Below are 25090 nucleotides of genomic sequence, written 5' to 3' on the forward strand. Positions count from 1 at the left end.
CCACCTAGAAATACCAGCCTGATCTTATAAAAATTACGTGACTGTGGCGACATTTTGCAAAACGATATTATGCAGTTCATTACATGTATCGCGGCAGTTCCGAGGTGAAATGTCCACTGTGTGGCGCTAAAGAAATGTTACATTTCAGTTTTTAAGGTCGATGCTTCAAAGAGTTTTAAATATACAAAACCTGCCTTCCTACCCTAAACCTTAAACCTAAACCTTAACAAAATTGTCATGCAAAGAAAATGTGAGATGTAAAACGCAATTGCTGAAGCAACTACACAATTTTGTGGTCCTTATATGACACCTTTTTTAGGATACGTACCTTGGTTCTTTGTATCACAAGTCCAATGCTCTATCAGTTATTGAGCTACTGCACAATTTGATTATGCTTGAACAAGCTTGTAAATGTAGTTAGTCATTTTATTAAAATGCATCTCCTTACATGTTATATGCTATAATAAATGTGCTTTACGCTATATAATAGCATTGTGTGAGGAACAGTGTAAAAGTATTTATGAGCTGATAATATGCTGTTTTACATGTGGTTTGTGTAAAAGGGAGTAAAAGTCGTTGTTGTAGCGCATCTAGTGTTCTTTTCACCAGGAATCTGCTGCAACAAGCCACATGAAAATAATTTTGCAAAAATGTAGGTCTAGTAACATTATTCTGTGAACCCAGGTTAGGAACGCCAAAGCAACTGGATGGAAACATGCTAATACCTCTCAGAACACATTGACAACCACCCAAAGAATGTCTTTTAAATTTCTGCATATAATATTACACTACATTTTAACATTACTTGAAATGAAATGTAATATCTTTATTTAAAATAGGTCTTTATGATATCTATATGAGTTATCAGAATCAAAATCAACTGCATTCTTTCCTTCCCACTTAATTGGAAATTGCTTTGATGGCAGTCATATCTGAAGAACTCAGATAACTTTGTAGCATTCATACACTCCCATGTCTTGGACTTTGAGTGAGATAACCTTTACCCTAACAAAGGGTGGAAAAAAATCAAAAACATCCAACATCTGTGAGAAGAAGTTTCTTAATATTTCATTATGTAGACAAGGGATGTTGGGAAATCTGGGCTGAACCACAAAACCGGTTTGCTCAATGAGAACAACATGTAGTTCATGCTGTTTTCTAAACTAAAACCCACAAAAGTAAATCACGGAAAAAGGAACATCTGTATGCTGTGGAAATATTTGTGTGTTATGGGCTATTTTCGTGCTGTTTTTCTGCTTTTCTGCATTGATCTTAAAAAGTGTTTGATGTGCATTAAACTGAAATGTCAATGAAAAGTCAAGAAAATGTGTTTATAATGTTGTTTATAATCCTCAGTCATCGTATGTTGCGGGTATCGAACAGTGGTGGTCTGGAGAGTGTGAACTATGATCTTGCCGTGTGTCTTCTTTTGGCCTGGGTCATCTGTTATTTCTGCATCTTTAAAGGAATTAAGACCACGGGCAAGGTCAGTGAACGACCGTTAGTCTCATATGGCATCTCAGATGCCATAGTCTCATAGAATTACATTACCTATATTTCTGCAAAATAATTTTTGACACATACCACAGCAGTTTCCTGGTGAAATAAACCCTGCAGGCACTACAACAACAATTACTTTTATTCACATTCACACAAATAAGGACTAATATGTAATTTTATCAGTTCATTAAATCACTTACTTATCTCATGACATTTTAACTGTAGCGCATCACTTGTAAGGTGATAATAACGCTTGCATTATGTAACCAACTACATTTGCAAGCTTGTCAGTTCTGAGAAAAGGTCTAACAGCATTTATTTGCATTGGCATTCAGACATTTTTAAGAGTGACTTACCTGTTTTTTGGGGCCACTGCATGTATAATAAGAATTTACAGTTGTAAGATTACCTAGGGAGATTTTAAGTGAATTGTTTTAATGAAGGTGTCAAGTCTTTTAATTGTGTTTGGTGTAATTATTTTTGCAGGTTGTGTACATCACAGCCACGTTCCCATACTTAATGCTGTTTATCCTGTTCATCAGAGGAGTGAGTCTGCCAGGGGCTGGAACTGGCATTGTTTATTACCTGTATCCTGACATCAGTAAACTTTCCAACCCTGACGTGAGTGAAACAGAGGGAATGTGTGGTGCTGATATATATATATATATATATATATATATATATATATATATATACATGATATACAGTTGTGATAATTTGCAATAACTTATTTTAGGTGATCAAGTGTTCAAGGTTTTAAATGTGTAACAATAGTCCTAGATTTTTTTCTGAGGTTTTTTATTTTTGTAAATGAAGCCACTATGTGAGAGCATTAAGGTTTACTTTCACTGCTGTAGTTTTAACAACAAATAGACAAGTACAAATGTGTATCTGGCATAAGGGGCGATCTGGTTAAATCTAAAACCAAAAAATAACATTCTGTCTTCAAGAAATGTGACGTATTAATAGTTTTTGCCTGCATTTCTTAAGATCTCATTGACCTCGGCAATGAATCTGTGATTCTGTTATGGTTGCAGACAGTGAGGTTTGTGTCTGTTCATAATGTCAGCCTCAGGCCTGGCTGCCATCACTGGGTCTGTATAAAGAAATGGAGGGAAAAGCAGATGCACATGGAGACTTATATCTGTAGCATTTGTTTACTGAAAGAGTAAGAAGAACTTTCTGTGCAAGGGCTTTTGTTTTGTTGAGATGAATTCATTTTCACAGTGGAAGTGACAAAACAAGGAATGTTCTTAGCTTAACGTGTCACAACAGAAAAATTAAGGTAGACCAAAAAAAATGAGGTGAAAAGTAAATGGATTTTGTGAGATCAGACGTATGAGGAGTTTGTGTGTGTGTGTGTGTGTGTGGAGAGAAACCAAGCGTTGTCTTGACTTGTTTTTGAATACAGGGAGCTTTAGAAGAATAATGTTGTTGGAATTGACAGAAAGCAGCTGGAATAGTTACACAAGGAGGCAAAAGAGGTTAGGAACGGATCTTGTATTGGCAGTTATGTAACATCCCAAGGGTGTAAAGAAACAGCTTTCATGGAAGAGAATAGTTGGTATAAAATACTTTTGAGAAGCTGAGTTGTCCAGCAGTATGCTATATACTCCATCAGCATTTTGCTAATAGTTTTTTTAATTATTATGTGTGCAGCTTTTATGACCCTCATATTAATTTAGAAACTACATGGAATATTTATACTTTTGCAAATGTGTCACACCACAGGAATTTTTAAAATTATTGAAGGAAAAAAGTGGTGAATATTTATTAAAATGGGGCTAAAAGTTTAAATATATTATGACGTTGCCTTATACATTCATATAAATTGAACCTAAAGTCTTGATTTTTATTAAAAACGTCCACAGACATTAACAAATTAAACCAAAAATGTTAGTAACACTTTACAATAAGCTTGTATTTGTTAACATAGTAAACATGAATATATAGAATAAAAGAATAATTTTACACCATTTATTAATACATTTTAATTTCAACATACTCTACTACATTTTTTAAATTAAAGGTTGTATTAGTTAATGCATTAGTTTTGCATTATTAACTAACACTATCTAACGATGAACAATTGCATCAGTAACTCTTTACAATAATGTTCCATTCATTAACATTAAGTGTGCATTAACAATGCACTAAGTGTCATGAACTAACAATGAACAATATATTTTGAACAGCATTTTAAAACCTTTTTTATGCTAGTTAATAAAAATACAATTGTTCATTGCTAGTGGATGTTAGTTAATATTGCAGTAACTACTGTTAACATATACAAACTTTATTTTAAAAATGTATTACTACTATATGTTAAAAATGAATATTACCATGATTAATAAATGCTGTAAAATATTGTTCATTTTTATTTCATCTTAGCTAATGTTGTTAACTAATGTTTACAAATGGAAACTTAATGTTAATGTTAGGCCTACTATTGGATCTTTATAAATTGACATTAACCAAGATTAATAAATGCTGTAAAAACATATAGTTATTGTTAGTTTATGATACCTAATGTGTTTACATAATGCTCAATTTGTTTTAGGATGTCTTTCATTCAATATTCTCTTTAATCTCAATTTATACACAGGAAGTGTGCATACATATACAGGAGCATTAAGTACCATATAAACACTAGTATTATGAAACAGAGTTGGGGGATGTCAACCCTTACACCCTGCTAATAGTAACCAGATGTGCAGCTGACTTGAGTCCTATTTGAGGCATTGCTTTAAGTTTGCATTGCTCACACAGGGTGAAAACAATACTGATGGTGTAAAAATGCCTAAACTGGTGAATCTCACAAAGAAATATCTGGGTCATATTTTCACCCCAAAGTTACAGGAGGAAAATGCATTAAGAAAATGGGACCCACTTTCGATTTGGTGTCTTTAACTGCTATGTGTTTAAGCAATGATGCAATTGATACAGTGTACTTAAGATGTAATTAACCTGCATTTAATTACATCTTTAGTTACACTGTTAACCTTACCCCTAAACCTAACGCTACCCCAAATCTTACCATACTTCTAAACCTACCTGTACCTCAACCTCGGTAGCAACAAATGTGAAAGCCGTTCTGATGTAAATTCATGGATTCATGAAAGTTCCCTTTACAAAAAGCTTCACTACGATGTTGCGCTGCTAAGCGCTACGGGGAACAGCTTTTGCTGTGAGCCGAGCTGAATAATGTGTGGAACACGTCAATGAACATTGACCGGAATTTATAGCCTCGGCTGATGTAATCATTAGATGCACCTGAGGCCAGGCTATAAATGGATACGTCACCAGGTGTCGTCAGAAACTCTTTTTTCAGAGCGATTCTGTTTCTGTGTGTTTCACAAACCCTGTCAAAACTTTCTTTCCTCTGTTAGAAGTTAGAATCAGTTAGGCAGTGTACAGTGAACGTGGTTCTCTTCTGTTTAGAAAAGAGAGAATGACTGAAAGCGCAAGCGGTGCGTGTTCCCTCTTCCGCTCTATAGCTGAAGGCGACACACATCAGTTTTTGCTCTGTTTGTTTGGGGGTAAGAGCACGCTGCTCTCGGCGTTGCAGCAGAGCGGGTCGCGAGCACTGCGATTTGCTTTAACAGGCAGAGTGCGTCGTGCTCGCCTCGCTTGCTTCGGAGTCAGCATTCACGAAAAAAAAAAAATGGTTCGTGGGGCTCTTGCATGGATGTGGCTGAGGAGCAAGAGACGGGTTGATCCCTTTCTCTCACTCTCTCCCCAAACCCAGCTGGTCCTTCACACATGATCTCGATTCTTCAGATCATGAGGTGGATCGCGATTCTCTTCCTGCCTCCGAGCTTTCCGTCCGCGATAAAAAAATCTACGGAGGAAATTGCTCGATGTTGTTACTCGTGCGGTTGCCAGATTGGACTGGCCACGCGAAAAAGAGACCCCCAAACGCTCCAAACGCTCCAAATTAGGGGATATATTTTATCTTCCAGTCTAAGAAAGGGAACGCCTCATGGGTCCCTTCCCTTCTTTGATAACCTTCATGAAGAGCTTTTACGCTCATGGAGAACCCCCAAAAAAAAAAAAAAAATTATATATATATATATATATATATATTTCCTTCCCGTGTTCGCATACCCTCGACGTCATTATATTCGACTATCGTGGGTGCTGAGGCACGGCGGTATTCAGTGATGCCACCGGGCTCGGCATCGTCACTTAAGAAGCCCTCTCTCCCCTCAAAGCCTTGTAGGACAACCTCCACTTTAGTGGGAAGGGCTTATCAAGCAGCAGTTCAGGCTGGTGCTGCTCTGCAAACTATGCTGTTTTACAGGCGTACCAGGCTGACCCCCTGGACGACCTGAGTATGGGTTCTGCGCTTGACGAGCAAGCCGCAGCAAGCCGCAAGCCTCGGTCCTGACTGAAGGGAGGCTCAAACACAAAGCGTGGCGAGTCGTGCTCCTCCTCCCAGGGATTGGGGACAGTCTCGCCGCCCTCACCAGCCCCGAAGCAAGACCCAAGAGAAAACCCTGACGGTCTTGCACCTAGATTAGGGGGTAGCTCCCCTCGGGACGGGGCGCGTGTTTCACTTCACCCCTCCCGGTACCCCCTCAAAGCCCCCCGAAAACAAAAACTCATTCTCCTGGTTAAAGGGGCCATGGTATGTGTTCCCCTTCCAGAGAGAGAGTTAGGTTATTACACTAAATACTTCCCGTTACCCATGGAGGGTGAGGGGTGGCGTCTGGCTTAGATCTTAAAGCTTGAACTACCCGTGGGTGTTCAAGTCCAAGATGATGCCTGTCAAGACGGTCGTGTCTCAAGCCCTACAACTCGTTTGGCTGGTCACCATCGATCTTATGACGCACTTCTATACTTCATTTAGAAGTTCTGCCACAACATGGAAAGTTCCTGAGGTTCACTTCCGGGGGCGGAGTCTTCCAGGGTCAGGTTCTTTCACTCAGCCTAGCCCTTTTTACCCGCACATTCACAATGCATGATGTAGCACTGGCTCCTTGCGACTCCGGGGCATCTGCATTCTGAATTATGTAGTCAACTTTCTGATCCTAGCGCAGTTCCAGGAACTGGCAGTTCAGCACAGGGACATCGTCTTAGCTCATCTGTTTCTCTGGGGTTGAGGCTCAACGCCAAGAAAAGTGTCCTCTCTCCCACTCAGAACACTGTCTATCGGGGCATCGTATGGAGTTCAATCTCAATGCGGGCACAACTGTCTCCCGCTAGGATTGAGTCCATTTAGATCACCCTGAGCAAAGTCAGGCTAGGTCAAGGTTGCACTGTTATCAGTATCAATGATTTCCAGGTCTCAGGGCGAATGCGTCCACAGTGATCCCTCTGGACCTTCTGCTCATGAGACCGTTTTTGTTGTGGCCAAAAGCCAGGGGATTCTTCCAAGGGCCAAAACCCCTAGGCTAAATAGGGTTCTAGCGCCTCAGGCTTCGTTCCCTTTCTATGTGGTTCAGACCCGGTTTTCTGCCTTGGGTCCCACTCTAGGTGTGTCTTGTTGTCGCAGGCTGCTAGCGACAGGCGCCTCCCTGATGGGCGGGGTAGCGGCCTTAAGTGGTCAGATCCAGCTTAAGGGGATAGGAGGGTCGATCAGCTCGGTTGTCACAGTCACTGTCTCGGGTTGATGGCTGTATTTCTGGCCCTGAAATACCTCCTCCTGAGGCTGCCATGTCTTGGTGCTTGGTGGACAATGCAGCGGTAGCCTCTTACATAAATCATCAAGGAGACCCACGTTCTTGTCAGCTGTATTTCTGACACGTTGGGTTCTCCTTAGGGCCCAGGGCAAGCTCCTGTCACTCAGGTCAGTCATATCCCTGGATGCCCGTATATGGGAGCAGATTTACGGTCCAGACAGAAAATACCAGCGGGGAGTTAAGAACTCCACCCTAAGGTAATAGTTGCCCAGAGTTAAGCCAGCAAGGGTTTTTGCCTCTTACTGATAGCACCGGCTGGCCGAACAGGGCTTGGTTCTCGGAGCTAATCTCTTCCCTCGACGGCTCGCCTTTGGCGATGCCGAACAGGAAGGATCTTCTGTCTCAGGCACAGGGCAATATTTCATCCCTGCCCCAAATTGTGGAATCTTTCATGTTTGGCCCCTAAGGGTACCAACTGAGGAACACAGGGCTCTCTCCTGAGGTTATCGAGACCTTTTTAAATGCCGGGCTTTTTCCACTTGGAACAAGTTTGGGTGAGATCTTAGGGCAGAAGAGGACCTCTTCGCCTCTATGAATACTTCTCCCCGAGTCACCCAGTCCCCCCCCTCGGGGGTGCTGATCGTGGTGGCGCATACATGGCACAAATGCGCCTGCATGCGTTTCCTTCTAATAAGTTCAATTACAGAACCAGCTAACTGCCAGTTTGCTTCAGTTCTGGATTTTCGGTGGAAAGAACTGTCAGCGGGCACTTGCCTCGCCGCTGCCAGGTTCTATGTGGCTTCCACTTCGGTTTGCCACGCCTTGGTGGGCGGGGTGCCCTCTAAGAGGCATCCTTGCTAGGACCTCTTCATAGGGTAAGACCCCCCTTTTTTAAAACCTCTAGAGTCAGCGTTTGGTAGACTTCTGACTCTCAAGATGGTTTTTCTTATGGCAGTTACGTCTCTGAGGAGACTTGGGTACCTACAGGCTCTGTCTCTCTTGCTGGCCTGTTTTGTGTTGCCCCAGGTAGGACCAAAAGCATTCTTTGCACCCTCACCCTGACTACCTGCCCAAGGTGCCTTTCGTGACCCTTGGCCGGTTATTCTCTAAGCCTTCTGCTCCCTGCCGTTTGTAACGCCGGAGCAGCTAAGACTTCTCAGACTTTGTCCAGTCTGTACCCGTCAGACTTATGTCCACCGCATTTGCTAGTGGCGTAAAATCAGGGCAGCAATTCTTCATTTGGAAGCCGTGACTGGGAGTTTGTGTTGCGATAGGGTTCTCTTCGCACACATTCATCGAACTTTATGGGTTAGATGCTTTGCTACTCTGGGTTCTTATGCCCTTGAGTCGGCATCTCAGCTCATGCCTGAACAAGTTTGTGATGCGGCAGGCTGGTCCTCTCCGCTCACATTCATCAGTTTTTATGACAAGTTTGTGTTGCGATAGGGTTCTCTTCGCACACATTCATCGAACTTTATGGGTTAGATGCTTTGCTACTCCGGGCTCTTATGCCCTTGAGTCGACATCTCAGCTCATGTCTGAACAAGTTTGTGATGTGGCAGGCTGGTCCTCTTCGCTCACATTCATCAGTTTTTATGACAAGTTTGTGTTGCGATAGGGTTCTCTTCGCACACATTCATCAAATTTATGGGTTAGATGCTTTTGCTACTTCGACTCTTATGCCCTTGAGTCGACATCTGAAGCTCATGTCTGAGACCTCTCGCGTTTTTGTGAGTACACTGCACAACCGTAGGGGTCCGGACAGCCCCAAGTGCGGCGGCGTGGGTATTGCGTTCCCCGTAGCGCATAGCAGCACAACATCGTAGTGAAGCTTTTTGTAAAGGTCTCGGGTTACATGTGTAACCCTTGTTACCTGAAAAAAGCAGAACGAGATGTTGCGCTGCTTTGCCGCACTGGGACGTCCCAGGACTGCTCTTCAAAAAGATGTATCTAACGACACCTGGTGACGTATCCATTTATAGCCTGGCCTCAGGTGCATCTAATGATTACATCAGCCGAGGCTATAAATTCCGGTCAATGTTCATTGACGTGTTCCACACATTATTCAGCTCGGCTCACAGCAAAAGCTGTTCCCCGTAGCGCTTAGCAGCGCAACATATCGTTCCGCTTTTTTCAGGGAACAAGGGTTACACATGTAACCAGAAACGTTTTCTAGTTTTAAAACATTTGTAGGTACAAACGAAATTTACACCTGCTCCTAACCACGTGTAAATCGTGTGTTAGACATCTGAAAGTGTTGTGTTCTTTCAGGCAAACTGTCCTGACTACGTTTTGATAGAAGTGAAATTAATTAAATAATGAAATATGAAAAATTTCATATTAATAATGAAAAATGTACTAATAATTAAATGAGTGAAACTAACCTTAAAAAATATAATAAATTAGTAAAAAAGAAAAAAGATAAAAGCTTTGTTTTCTTTTTAAACCATAGCCTTTACTTGTTTAGAAATGTTTATTTACAGATTATAGAACAATTTTTTTCAAAGTATAATTTTTTCCCAACTTTTAAAAACTATAAATAAACACATAGCGGCATGTGCGTACACAATACCAAAAAACAGAACAAGCTCACGCATTGTCGTATATTTGCAAATCTGTAATATCTTACAGCGTTTCAGTCAAAGATCTTCTACAGGCATTCTATTAATTTCTCTGAAGCTTCTTCCAGTTGCAAGTATAGCTTATATCACTTTCCATCATGATTTAACCTAGAAGTTTCACAAATGATGCTGGCAATGCGCTGTGAACTGAACCAGAGAAGGTTAATGGTGGTGGAGAACATTTTTTACACTCATATCAAACCATTTTTATTTACTTCTTGAACTGTTTGATTCAGAAAATAGCTTCATATGACGTGCATTGACAGTAAGTTCTCACTTTCTTTGAGAAGCCATTGTGCTTATTAAATAAATATTTGACGATGTAAATGCACTTCATTCATGAAAACGATTTCATTACTGTTCCACATAGATGTTCAAAGCATTTATATTGTCTTTCTTATATGCTTATTTTATTACTTATTTTCATGGACGTGGATTATGATAATTATGAATGAATGTCTCTTTACCAATGTTTGGAATTCACTTGCATACACATTTTACTAATACATCTGGGGAGAGTGAAGGGTATGTGAATCCGGCAGAAATTGTTCAGGAAGGCCCATTTTACAAGTAAAATTTATGAATGTTTCATGAATGAGGCCTAGTGCTTTTTTTATGAGCACAAGTTTAATTCAGTACAACAGATACTTGTTCGCAGGCAGGCAAACTGCACAGTATTGATGTTGCACTTGTGAATGTGATGTAAAGGAGTACTGAAGAACATGCGACTCGACACGTGAGCCAAAGTGTCATAGTAGCACCACAAAAGGACATGGTAGATTCAGCAATTACGTTTTTCATATACAATTGGCTTTTTATGACCATATCGGTTAGGTTTATGTTGTTAAAACTCAATTGAGCATTAACCTTAAAAACCTCATCTGTTTGGGAATACAGACTCACTTTTAGCGACACACAGTGAACATTTTACCTCGGAACTGCCATGATAGCCTATATGTAATTAACCCACATTTCAACACATGGACGAAATTTTCATGAGATCTGGCGATGCAAAAAATCTTAATGGTCATAAAATATGCTTCATTTTCTCATGGTTTCTTTAGATTTTTAAGTGAAATATTACCCCAACATGTTCTTGACAAGTTTTTAGTGTGATGTACACTAACATCCTATTTATTCTCCATCTCTTTTTTTTTCTGCAGGTGTGGCGTGATGCAGGCACACAGGTCTTTTTCTCTTATGCTGTGTGTCAGGGAGTGCTAACGGCGCTGGGCAGTTATAACAAATACAACAATGACTGCTACAAGTCTGTAACCTCCCATATCAATGTTCTAAACACAGCCCATTTAGTGGGTAATACTCCAAAAATGACAATTGTGTCATCATTTACTCAGCCTCATGTCTTAAATGACTTTATTTCTTCCTTGGAACATAAAAGGGGCTATTATTAACAGAATGTCCAATCTGATCTTTTCAATACAATGAAAGTGTATGGTAACGACCATTGTCAAGCAAGAATTTCAAAGCAATATTTTAAGTGAATAATGATTTACATTTTAGTCAAAGCTATTATAAAGGTTATAAGGTTGTAGTTTACAATGGTTATAGGGAACAACGTCACGGTTACTAAATGATGACACAATAATCATTTTGGGGTAAACTATTATTTTAACTTCCAGACAGGTCATATTAATTTGTAAATTATCATTTATCACTGTGTCTTCATTCTGTAATCCACAGAGACTGTATAGCACTCTGCATTCTCAATAGCTCCACAAGCATCTTTGCTGGATTTGTGGTTTTCTCCATTCTCGGGTTCATGTCCAATCAGCTGGGCTTACCCATGGAGGAGATTGTATCATCAGGTAAATATTATTATGATACTCAATCTCAAAACATAATCTTAACCACACAAGCTCTTTAGAAATGATTAGTTAGTACTGCATAATACGTAGCCTACCACAAACGGATTTGGGACCTTCATGATCACTTTGTCATGTAGAGGTAAAGTCTTTAATGAAACAGTCTACACAAAAGGACTACAGCACCAGCTTGGTCTAGATCAATAAGTAAGCCACTGGGGTGAGGATATTTTGTTCATCAGTGTGTGTGCTGTAGAGGTCTGGAACAAGTCATTGAAGAGTGGTGTGGTGTGAAGTAGAGCCCAGAACTAGTCTCCCGATACATGGACAGAAACCAAGGAATCCTCTTCGAGCACGATTACCAGGCAACAGCGATCTGATGGACAAACACCACTGGAGACAAAGCAACCAACAGAATGGAACTTAACAATAAACAGGAGAACAACGTTAAGGTACAGCAAACATACTGGGAACAAACAATGGAAAAAGTAGGGTGTGCAATCAGAGTAAGACAGGTTGAGTGTGTGAGAAACCCATTACCATAATTGATTCCTCCCCGGGAGTGATCAGTGTTCCCATGGAAATACAGAATACGCTCACCGACTCAACCTGTGAAACACGAGGGAGAGGGATAAACAAACAACAGAATGAACCGGCAAACACCAGAGCCATGACAGTACATGATTAATGACTGCTACCGCTGTCTCCCCCGCTGAGGGGAATTTGGGGAGGGGAATAAAATGAGCTGCCTTTGAGAACCAGTCCACTGCAGTCAAAATGACTGTGTTGCCATGGGAGGGGGGAGACCAGTTACAAATACCATGGCAATGTGTGACAAAGGTTTAGAAGGGATTGACAGCGGTTGGAGGAGCTCGGCTGGAGGAATACAGGAGATCTTACTAGTCACACAATAGGACAAGCGGCGATGAACTGACGAATGTACTTGTAAAGGAATTCATGGAAAGGAGGAGGCGAGAACTGGCTTGACAATATAAATAATAGTTTAATATAAAACTCAACCAAAAAGACAAACACACACAGATGTCGGACAGCTGTCCGTAAATCTCTCTCTCTGTCGCACTGCCGTCTTCGGAAATCACGACCAGCCCTGCCACAGTCCTATACAAGCGATGGCCACCAAAAACACTGTCTAATGAGCTTTTGAGAACGAGCAGCCCCTGGGTGGCAAGCGATGTTGGACGAGTGACCCCACTGAAGAACATGCGTTCAAACTGATAGTTGAACAAACTGCTTATCCGCTGGGCATGTGACAGGCGACGTAGTGTTATGTAGTGCAGTGCGGACTTTAGCCTCCACCTCCCAGGACACCATGTCCACCCCTCGAGAAGCAGGGAGGATGGTGTCCGCTGGGGCGGTGGAGCGCTCGATTTCGAAACATCAAGAAAGGGAATCAGGCTTGATGTCTTTGCAGCCCAGAAGATAGGAGAGAGTGAAGGCAAAACAAGTGAAATATAAGGTCCAGCAAGCCTGCCTAGAGTTAAGACATTTAGCACTACATTTAGGTTCTTTTGATCAGTCCAAACAACGAAAGGTATCCCCGGACCCTCTAAACAGTGATGCCACTCACCCAAGGTCAACCGGACAGCCAGTAATTCCCGGATTATTTTCAGCCAGAGTTAACCGGTGCAAAAATAATGCACAAGGATACCTCTTTCCATCTGAGGGAGAGCGATGAGAGAGAACCGCTCCAACACCGAAATCTGACAAACTGTAACGCAGGGTCAGGGGGCATTAAAATGGTTGCGATGGAAATCCGCTCCTTGAGTTTAGAAAGTTTAGTTTGAGTCTGCTCATAGAGACCAACTAAATTCAGTGTGCGTAGAGGTAAAATCCATCAGAGGTGCAGCGAGTTGGCTATAGTTCCTAATAAATCTTCGATAAAAGTTAGCGAACCCCAGAAACCTCTGAAAAGCCTTGCGAGAATTTGGGGTTGGTCACTCAGCGATGGCTTTAAACTTTGCCGGGTCCATATGCACTCTCTCGGATGAAATTATGAACTCCAGGAACGGAACCCACAGCGCATGAAAAACGCACTTATCCGCCTTGACAAACAGCCAATTCTCTAGCAGTCGCTGAAGAACCTACCTGACATGCCACACATGGTCTTGCATGTTCTAGGAGAAGATCAGCATATCATCGAGATAAACGAAAGCAAAACGATCGACCATGTTTCAAAGCACATAATTCACAAACACCTGGAAGATGGCGGGAGTGTTGACCAATTCGAAAGGCATGGCCAAATATTCAAAGTGCCCCCTATGGGTGTTAAATGCATCTTCCACTCATCCCCATTCCTTATATGGACCAGATGGTAAGCATTCCGTAAGTCCAACTTCATAAAGACGGATGCCCCCTGCAAGAGTTTGAAAGCTGAGGACATCAGCGGCAGAGGGTAACGGTTCTTAACTGTAATGTCATTCAGCCCTCATTAATCTATGCAGGGTCTATGTGTGCTGTCCTAAGTGCGTGCAAAACTCAATCGCGAGGTCCACTACCGTCCGGTTCCCCTGGGAAAGTCCAGACAACTTTCTCCCTGCCTCCTGGCCCTGAGTGGTGTGATGGAAAACCTGGCGGAGCTCAGTTGAAAATGCCTCATAGGACGAGCAGCAGGCATGACAGTTGTCCCACATCACTGTTTCCCATTCTCCAGCCTTCCCAGAAAGGAGTGTGATAACACATGCAAACTTCATGTTGTCAGACGTAAAGGTAGAGGGCTGCCTAGAGTAGAAGAGTGAGCAGTGTGAGAGAAATGCCCTTACAGATTCCCTCACATGATTATGTAGCTGGGGTAAGGATACACACATTAGATCTGCTCGTTGAGGTATGTGAAACCATCGAGGGGGGAGGAGATAAATCCTATGCTGGACTAGGGTCAGGAGGGAGGCAGAATCGCTGAACCAGCGTAGTAAGCTCCACGAGCTGCGAGGCCATCATTTACATGGTGCGGTTTCTGAGACAGGGCAAATAGAGTGAATAGTGGTCTCCACCGCTAGATCCATAGCTGGCTGGTTTATTCTGTCACACTGGGGAATGACAGGACCCAAAGCAGAGGTAAAGTTCATAAGTCTTTGGTCTTGGTCAAGCTCAATAAGAAGCCACTGGGCTGAGGATAGTGTGTTTGTAATTGTGTGCTGTGGAGGTCCGGAAAAATCTTTGAAGAGTGGTTTGGTGCGAAGCAGAGCCCAGAACTAGTCTCCCAACACGTGGGCAGAAACCAAGGAATCAAGGGCAGCAACACGATCTGATGGGCAACCAACAGAACGGAACTTCACACGAAACAGGAGAACAATGATAAGGTACAGCAAAGAATATATCAGCAAATATACTGGGAACACACAAGGGATAAAGTAGGGCATATAATTAGAGGAAGACAGGTGGAGTGTGTGAGAAACCCAATCGAGAATACCGTAATCGACGCCTCCCCGGGAGCGATCAGTGTTCCCATGGAAACGCAGATTAGGCTCACCGACTTAAACATGAGGGAGAGAGAAAAACAAACAACAGAATGAACCGGCAAACGCCGGAGCCATGACACACTTGCTATTTTGCCATTAACCACAAGAGAGCATCTCAGGCCAACATCTGAGGCTAGTGTATGAATGTATCTCTGGACGCAAAATAATGTCTTTAATTTATAAATTTGTAATAAATCATTAACTTTCATTACTGCAATGTGGTATTAGCTTGCTTTTTAATGCAAAAGAATGAACCTATGTGTGAAATATAAGGTGAATATTTAAAAAAAAAAAATTTCATTGCAGGGCCAGGATTAGCATTCATAGCATATCCTAGAGCTCTGTCTCTTTTACCTGGACCACAGTTCTGGTCTTTTCTCTTCTTTCTGATGGTATTCATGCTGGGCCTCGACAGCCAGGTACAGATATTCAATGTCTTGCTGTATATGTGTATATGAATATACATTCCCCTTCTGTCACTCACTCAACGTTGTGTCGAATGAAGTGACACAAGGGGTCTTCCTGAGATGCCAAACGTACCTCTAAACCTGAGAAAAGGCCAATGTCAAGTTGGCAGACAGAATTTGCATGCCCCGGACATCCGGGTATTAAGTGCATTCTTCGGAGACGAATTGGATGGCGACATCGCCGCTGCACCAGAGAGCGTCACTGCGGTGTCTGATGCTGATGACTCATCTGGGCTGCCACCTTCGGGTCTGCTTGGCCAGTCTGATGTCCGCAGATGTCCTCCATACTTTTCCAGGTCCGTCATGAGCGTGAGGTTGGACTGTAAAACTCCGCCTCCCCTCACGGCTACTCAATCAGTTCCTTGGTTCAGGGCGCTGCTCATAGCCCCGCCCCCCTTGTTCCGTTCTTCCCGGGAAGTGCATGACGAGCTGACGCGGTCGTGGAGGGCCCCTTTCACTACCCGGAACTGACCCCTCCGCTCGTCCAGGTTCAGAGGTACGTTTGGCGTCCCAGGAAGACCCCTTGTGTCACTTCATTCGACACAACGTCTCGTTCCTTCCCTCGGGGAACGGAGGTTACAACAGTAACATGACTGTATACATTACCAGTAAAAAGATTGGACAATACTAAGTTTGGAAAGAAATTCATACACTGTCACAATTTATATAAAAAAAAAATACTAACTTCAAGCATTTAAGCTCAAGCCTTTAGATTAAAAGGTATTTAAGATCATAACAAACATAAATTCAGTCAAGGGTATGCATATTGTTTACTGGTAGTGTTTGTACTGTATACATTATTTGGGTAAGCGTCTTTCATCAGGATTCAGTACATGTGAGTTATGTGTATATTTATGTGTGTTTCAGTTTGTGTGTATGGAGAGTTTAGCCACGGCCCTCACAGATCTGTTTCCTGATAAGTTACGCAAGCGTCGAGAGCTTTTGGTTTTGGCTATAGGTGTCATCTGCTTCTTACTTGGTCTGCCATTCATCACAAAGGTAAAGAGAGAAAAAACTAAATGAGATAGAAATAATCAGAACAGCCAGAGACACAGACAGACAGACAGACATACAGACAGATAGATAGATTTTATTGAAGTTGTTGATTATCTGTTTATTGAAATTTGTATTGTGTCTGTATCATATTTCAGGGAGGAATCCATCTGTTCAATGTGATGGACACTTATGGTCCTAGTGGAACAAACCTGCTTTTTATCGCCTGCTTTGAGACTGTTGTTATTGCGTGGGTCTACGGTAAGAGATTCCCAGCACATAACACAAAATAAAAACAAAACATTAGATGACAACCAATAGATGACATTTTACATCCATATAAATGTTTTACATATTGTAATCATTAGTTATTACAATAGGAATAATCATAACACAATGTGTAATTATGGACAGCTCTACAAAATAATTACATATTAAAGACCCCATGAAATAAAAAAGTGGACTTTTGTGACTTTTAGTTAATATCTGTTAGCTCTGAAGCCATCTAAATTATAGTGTAATTTTTAAAAGTTGACAAACTATATGTTTAGCAGTCTTACACATTTAGAGTTGATATACATTTATCATTGAATAATCTATTTTTACTGGGAATATGGATCAACAATATTAAACAGCCTGATCCCATTAAAAATAACATGACCGTGGCAAAAGTTTGGCAAAACAAAATGATGTGCTTCATTACACGCTTTGTTGCACTTTCCCAGTGAATTGTCCAGGGAGGTGGTATCGTAATCAGATGGGGTTTTTAAGGTCTAGCGATATCTAACGATAGCAGTTTTAATAAGTAAAACGTACCTTCCTAACCTAAAACTTTAACCTAAACCTAACCAACAGTGTCCTAAAAACAAATGAGAAGTGAAGAAAACAGACATCCTTAACGCTAGTGTCCTAAAAGCAACTGCGACATGAAAAGCTTATTTTCTGAAGCAACCACATCATTTCATGTCACTTCAATGACACTCTCGGCTCCCATGTCAGATTGCGTTCTTGGGTGGGCTCAAGCACCTGCCTTCCAAAGTCCAACACTCTATCAGTTGAGCTAATCATGTTGGAATAAGTTTGTAAAGGTAGGTAGGTAATACAAGTGTTAAAAATGGTACAGTTTTTCAATTGATGCATTAGAGTGAAGGTGTTTCAATATCATAACATAGCAGTGTGTGAGTAATAGAGCAAAAAATAAGGTTTTACATAGTCAACTGTTTTACTCATGATTTGTTTGAAAGTGAAAAATATGCACAGTTAACTGTAGCGCCTATAGTGTTAATTTCAACAGGAAACTGCAGCAAAATGTAGACCGTGGCATGTATAGTTCATTTTCAAAAATGATGTATATTGTTTATTCTATAGGGTTAATATTCTAGCTGCACAATGGAACTTTGTGTTCTCTAGTGGCATATGAGGTTCAAACCTAAAATTGCATGCAGCTTGCTGGGAATCATTAAACACGAGTTGTGTATCAGTACTGCTTTCTGGCGGATGAATCTCATGGTTTGAGATTACCTGCATTGTCTGTGATCATCCTTCAGATATATGAAGTGCTGTTTTCACGCTGATATTATGTTACTTGTTTAAACAGTTATAACTGAGATATTACCTGCTTTAAATAAGACAAACATTCTTATTTTCATATTTAAATATGATTATTCAGTTGTTTTATCCAGTACACATTAATGTTAGTATTCTACTACACATTTCAATTTAAAAGCTGAAACTCGAGGTATGGCTGATATGAGTTCAATTGAAGACACTTATTTTTTTTATTTCAATCTGCAGCCTAAGTGGACAATGCAAGTGAACTATAATACTAATAGTAGGTGTATGTACTGCAAACAATAAGACTGTAATATGAAAACACAAATCTTGAAACTGCAGCAATGTTATAAAATACTCATGAATATCATGAATATTAGTAAACATGGTACAGTAACTTGAATGGAAAAAATAGTAATTTTAGATTCATTAAGGTATGACAACCAACAAAAGCTTCAACAAACCTACCAGAAGACATATCCAAGCATTATAGCAAGTAATAAACTCTGCCAAAAAGTTAACAGTTAAACTGACTGAACTGCCATAGCTTCCCCAGCCGACACTCACACAACACAGCAAGTCCTTCTTTTCTACGCTTAAAGACATCACATAAACACATAAGCCTATGATTTTGTGCCAAATTCAACCCGAATAAAATCATTATTTCGTCTGATCGTAGTGAATCGATATAAGACAAGTAACAAAAAAAAAAAATGTATGTAGTGCAACTTCAACCCTACTATGGTATTGAAAAAGTGCACCTCCCTCATTCGTCGTCATTTTTTATATTGCTGCCATCTGGTGAACAAAATATAAATAACATGACTTGAAAACCGTATCTTGCCAGTAACAGCCAAAAGATGGCTGTAGCCACATAAGGTGTAGTTTGATGGCTTGTTGTAACCTATTTTTATGTTTTATCACAAGATATGCATTTGGATATATATTTAGACATTATAAAACTATTTTTTTGTCAAAGTTTAACATTTTAAACTGATTTGAAGTGTCAGTTTTCGCAGTTAATGTAATTATGGTTGCAATCAAACCTGACCATGGTGTTACGAAGAGAAGACACAGAATAAGCATTTTTTCTATCAATAATTAATTTCAAATATAAAAATGTAATAACTCAAAATAAATGCATAATAATGTTAAGAAAATGAACATCAAGAAATAGAAATGCTAAATTCAGACAATTCAATTAGAATATAAAACATAAGAATCAGAGTAAACATTTAGCAATTTCAAACTTTTGAGTGCGTGTTTAGCATTATGATTGGTTTTATTGACAAATGCAAAATAAAGCTCTCCTCTGTGTTATTGTCTCACCAGTTAATTTGAGTGTGTGTATGTGTGTGTGTTTGTGTGTGAGCGGGTGAGTATATTTTACACTGAGGATGTTTTAGAGTCCCACCCTGTAATTTCTGTGTTTTTTTTTTTTCCTGCATTGTGGCAGATTTATTGATTGCATATGACAGATCAAAAAATATTATCATATTTTTGGTCTTTCCCATTCATTTTAAATGGTTGGTCAATTTTGACCGCAAATATCAAAGGTGTCTCTGCATATCGCGGTGCTGTTTTGTGGTCTGTTCTGCATACTGCGGCGGATGATTTTTGCTTATCGTGGCCTATTCGGCATGTTTCGAGGCTGACCCACCGGCCCGCTCGGTTCTCCCGCTGACCAGTCCGCTCCTGATTGGCCCCAAAGTGCGTTGGCCCACCGGGAAAACGCCCGGTATGCCAGATTGCTGTCCAGCTCTGTGCCCCTCCCTCTAATACCACCTCACATCAACTATCGATAACAAGTAGTAAATCATGGCTAATGGCTGTGCCTGTGATATAAATTGAACTTTGGCTTTAAAAAAATAATAATAATTTGGATGAGCCCTTAAACATGGCACTTCCAAACATTCTGTTTAAATAGGAAATATGCCAACACAGTAAAGAAAACTGCTAATCAAACCTTGTGGTTGATTATTACATATTTTGGTATACAGCTTCTTGTAGATACCTAGCTTGTGTATAAGTTTTATGACCATCAGCCATTCGCAATTTAAGCTACTAGGGACTGAAATTTAATTGCCTGCTGGAAGCCATTTTCCTGACTTGTTGAATCGATATGTTTAGGTTATGTTAGCACTTGAACCAAAGAAGATGCATGCCAAGTTCCAACTTCCTTGATGAAACAGTTTCAGCAGTTTTTGCTATAGCGCCCCTTATCGGCAGAAGTGGACAAAACTTGATGTGTATCCTCAAAATGTCTTCATGCCAAAGTTTACAAAGTTTCATTATGTTTAGACTTTGCATTTAGAAGATATAGGCCGATAAGTGAATATGGGCCACACCCAAACATTTCATGGGGCCTTTAAATACATTCAGTTTCTAATTTTTACTCTGTACTTAATTATGCAATAACACCTGAACAGTGTAAATAAAACCCCAGTAACTACACATTATGTCAAAATTGTGCTATTATCGAAACCTGGTCTCTTAGACTATGATCTGTCCTGTGACAAATGGGTTTTACTCAATTATGCTCAAATTCAAAGAGAATTGAATGAGACTGTTTTGTAATCCACATCTTGGCAGTCAAAAAAATCATACTTCGAAGCCATTTTTCTCAGTTTAGTTAGTGCAGTTACTGTGTTTTGACCTTGTAGGGTATTCTTTTTTACCTAATTTACACAGTTAATTGCACTGAATGTTTATTTTGTCTAAGAAAATGAATCCTGCAATTAAAAGTTAGTCATACAAAAAGCGGTACTCTGTGAAATATGCCGTGACTATGGAACAAGATTCCAAATTGGGAAACAAGTAAACAATCACCAGAATAACCAACATTGTCATGCAAATGGTTGGTTTGCAGGTGCGGGCCGTTTCTATGACAACATTGAGGATATGATAGGATATGCACCATTCCCTGTGCTGAAGTATTGCTGGCTCTTCATTACACCCTTCATCTGTGCCGTGAGTTATTTTATTGTACCAAAAAAAAAGCATTCTAAAAGGGCAGACAAACTGTTCCAACTTGTCATACTATTGTCTATCTCTCTCTCTTCGGGTAGGCTACTCTGCTGTATAACCTGTTGGGTAGTAAATCTGCACCATCCAGTGATGAATTTGTGCCAGATTGGAGTTATGGAGTTGCACCTCTTCTAACACTCATTCCTATGATCTGCATCCCGATCTTCCTGCTCATCTCCTTAAGAAAGGTGAGAACATCCCATCCATCTATTTGCCAGTCATCTATCAGCCAATCAGCCAATCATCCATCCATCCATTCATCCATCCCTTCATCCATCTATTCAGCAATTCATCTGCCATCCTGCAAATCAATCTGCCAATCATCAAATCAAATCACTTTATTGTCACACTACCATGTACACAAGTGCAACAGTAGGTGAAATTCTTGTGTGCAGTTCCGAGCAACATAGCAGTCATGACAGTGACGACACATATACCAATTACAATAAACAACATACTTACACAAAACAATTTACAAATTAAATGTACACATACTTACACAACACAATAATTATATACAATGTACAGTAAACAATACACACAATATACAATACAATAAGGAGTATATGAAATATATATATATATATATATATATATATATATATGACGTAGTATATTGAGGAGAATATGTTGACAGTCCAGTGTGAGATATAAGATGAATAAAGTGCAGTGCTAATTATTGATCGTGATAGATCAAGTGTTCAACAGTCTGACTGCTTGGGGAAAGAAGCTGTCATGTAGTCGGCTGGTGCGGGTCCTGATGCTGCGATCCCGCCTGCCTGATGGTAGCAGTGAGAGCAGCCCATGACTAGGGTGGCTTTGATGATCCTCCGAGCTTTTTTCACACACCGCCTAGTGTATATGTCCTGGAGGGAGGGAAGCTCACCTCCGATGATGTTTCTGGCAGTTCGCACCACCCTTTGCAGGGCTTTGCGGTTGTGGGCGGCGCTATTGCCGTACCAGGCAGTGATGCAGCCAGTCAGGATGCTCTCTACAGTACTGGTGTAGAACCGTGTGAGGATGTGGTGGTTCATTCCAAACTTCCTCAGCCGTCTCAGGAAGAAGAGGCGCTGGTGAGCCTTCTTCACAACGGCCTCAGTGTGGACGGACCATGTGAGTTCTTTAGTGATGTGGACACCGAGGAACTTGAAACTGCTGACTCTCTCTACCGGTGCTCCATTGATGGTGATGGGGCTGTGTTCTCTGTCTTTCTTCCTGAAATCCACCACAAGCTCCTTGGTTTTACTGACGTTGAGGGAGAGGTTGTGCTCCTGACACCAGCGTGTCAGAGTGTGCACCTCCTCTCTGTAGGCTCTTTCATCATTGTCAGTGATCAGACCTACCACCGTCGTATCGTCAGCAAACTTAATGATGGCATTGGAGCTATGTGTTGCCACACAGTCATGCGTGTATAGGGAATACAGTAGGGGCTGAGAACACAGCCCTGCGGGCTCCAGTGTTGAGGGTCAGTGATGAGGAGATGTTGCTGCCCATTCTAACCACCTGACGTCTGCCTGACAGGAAATCCAGGATCCAGCTGCACAGTGAGCCGTTTAAGCCCAGAGCCCGGAGTTTCATATCAAGCTTGGAGGGCACTATGGTGTTGAATGCTGAGCTGTAGTCTACAAACAGCATTCTCACATATGTGTTCCTTTTTTCCAGATGGGAGAGAGCAGTGTGTAGTGCAGATGCAATGGCATCATCAGTGGAGCGGTTGTTGCGGTAGGCAAACTGCAATGGGTCCAAAGAGGGGGGCAGAACAGAGCAGATGTAATCTCTGATTAACCTTTCAAAGCATTTGCTGATGATGGGGGTCAGAGCAACAGGACGTCATTTAAGCAAGTGATTGTGGCTTGCTTCGGTACAGGCACAATGGTTGATGTTTTGAAGCATGTGGGGACTACAGACAGGGAGAGGGACAGATTGAAAATTTCCGTAAAAACACCAGCCAGTTGATTCGCGCACGCTCTGATGACGAGGCCCGGAATGCCGTCTGGGCCCGCGGCTTTACGGATGTTCACCCGTCGGAAGGATCGGGTTACATCCACAACAGAGACGAAGAGTGAATCAACCTCTGTAGCGTTGATCATTCATTCAACCTCTGTAGCAATCATTCATTCATCCATCCAGCCAGTCAGCCAACTATCCAGCCAGTCAGCTAGCCAATCATCCATCGATCCATCCATCTGCCATCCATTTACATTTATTCATTTAGCAGACACTTTTATACAAAGCGACTTACAAAATGGGGAAGGAAGCAATGTAAGCAATTCATATTAAAGAGACAGTAACATAAAAAGTGCTACAGTCATCCATCCATCCATTCACCAATCATCCATCCATCCATTCATTCTGCAATCCATATGTCAATCTACCAATCCATCTGCCAATTGTCCATTCATCCATCCAGCTGCCAATCATATATCCAGCCAGCCAGCCAATCATCCATCCAATACACCCAATACCAGGCAATACCCCCATATCATTAAAAGTTGGGGAAAATATTGCCCCTTGATAAAAAATACAAAATATGACACTTATTACACAATTAATGTGTATTGGTAATAATGTGTAACTTTCTGTCTCCTCAGGGCAATGGCATCATCACCCCCTCTAGTGACTTGAAGCAGATCCGGCCAAACAATCCACGTCTCACACTGTTTAATCGTGTCATCATTAAACCACAGAGATCTCAACATCAAGAAGATGGAGAGGAAAAAATAATCAATCACCACACCAGTGGAGTTTGAGGATGTACAGTGATAACATCACATGCCTTTTTATCAGGTTTTATATTATACTTTTAAGGTTTTTTTTTAATTTAATGGCTAAATGTCACTCAGGGTGTCAAATAAACACAATTAGTTGCTTAGTTGGTTCTGTTGGTTAGAGTAATTTGTCTGTGTTAAGCCAGTACAGTGCACAGATGTTGTTGTTTGTCAGATTTCATGATATGACCCCAAATGTGATCCCTGGAAAAGCCTGCAGCAGACTGTACAACATCTAAAGTCTTTAATGTCAGATCATCCACTATAACTCATTTTAAACAGACTAAGCCTTAAAAAGCACACTAATTGTTAAAGGTATAGTTTACCTCAAAATTAAGGTTGTTCCAAACAAAAGTAAGAAAATTAAATTTTTCACAAATGCACCTTCAGCAAGACTGTTAGAGAAGGGTACATTTATACAGTAATGCCACGCTCCCTTCAGAGTTACCACATTAAGAGCTCTGTCTTTCGAGTGACAGGGCATAGCGATGATCACGTTCTATTGGAATTCACCCTAATTCTGTCATAATTTATTCACCCTCATGGAATTCAAAATGCATATTACTTTTTCTTATGCAGAATACAAAAGGAAAAAAATTATATAGACTAAATTTTAAGCTTAAAAGTATATTTAAATTAAAATCTAGACGTCCATCACACGTTCATGAGTGCATGAGAGAATCTCATTCACATACAGAGTGCATTCGGCTTTAGTCATAATAGATTTGTGATAATTTTTCTATGAGTTCAAAGAAATTAATCAAGATTTGTCAGTTGAAAGAGCAGATGAGGCAACTAACAACCATTAAATAAGTACTGGGAAAAGCTAGGCTACACATTCTGAGAAGATTATTCAGCTGAATTTTCAAGAATATATACTTATTATAATATATATATATATATATATATATATATATATATATATATATATATATATATATATATATATATATATATAGCCATATTTCAAGATTCACAAATTTATTAACATTTGATAGAGTATAAAACTTTATTTAGTAGCTTCTCAGTTTCAGTCTGTTCATAGATTTAACAGTTCATTTTAGTTCATATAAATGTTTTGAGCTGTTACATTATCTCATTTCATTTTTGTGTTGACATTTCTGCAAGTTTTCAAAAATATGAATTCTGTATTGGTGTATTTGTGTATAAACAATTTTAGCACTCTTATGCATGTCACATACATATCTCTTTTTTCTTTATCTATATATACTTCTTGTCC

The 25090-nt window shown here is 40.6% G+C and overlaps 1 protein-coding gene across 1 annotated transcript in view; it reads left to right on the forward strand.

Moving 5' to 3' along the window:
* Positions 1-24773, forward strand: part of LOC127637438 (sodium- and chloride-dependent GABA transporter 2-like) — a 31490-nt gene extending 6717 nt beyond the window's left edge. Inside the window, exons 7-16 of the mRNA XM_052118508.1 lie at positions 1357-1486; positions 1987-2121; positions 10909-11012; positions 11447-11571; positions 15351-15463; positions 16379-16510; positions 16663-16765; positions 20925-21025; positions 21124-21270; positions 23674-24773. Of these exons, the coding sequence (XP_051974468.1) occupies positions 1357-1486; positions 1987-2121; positions 10909-11012; positions 11447-11571; positions 15351-15463; positions 16379-16510; positions 16663-16765; positions 20925-21025; positions 21124-21270; positions 23674-23832 (1249 nt within the window). The 3' untranslated portion in view covers positions 23833-24773. The remainder of the gene's footprint in view (positions 1-1356; positions 1487-1986; positions 2122-10908; positions 11013-11446; positions 11572-15350; positions 15464-16378; positions 16511-16662; positions 16766-20924; positions 21026-21123; positions 21271-23673) is intronic.
* The last annotated feature ends 317 nt before the right edge of the window (positions 24774-25090 follow it).

This window comes from Xyrauchen texanus, chromosome 45 (assembly GCF_025860055.1).
Source record: "Xyrauchen texanus isolate HMW12.3.18 chromosome 45, RBS_HiC_50CHRs, whole genome shotgun sequence".
Lineage (NCBI taxonomy): Eukaryota > Metazoa > Chordata > Actinopteri > Cypriniformes > Catostomidae > Xyrauchen > Xyrauchen texanus.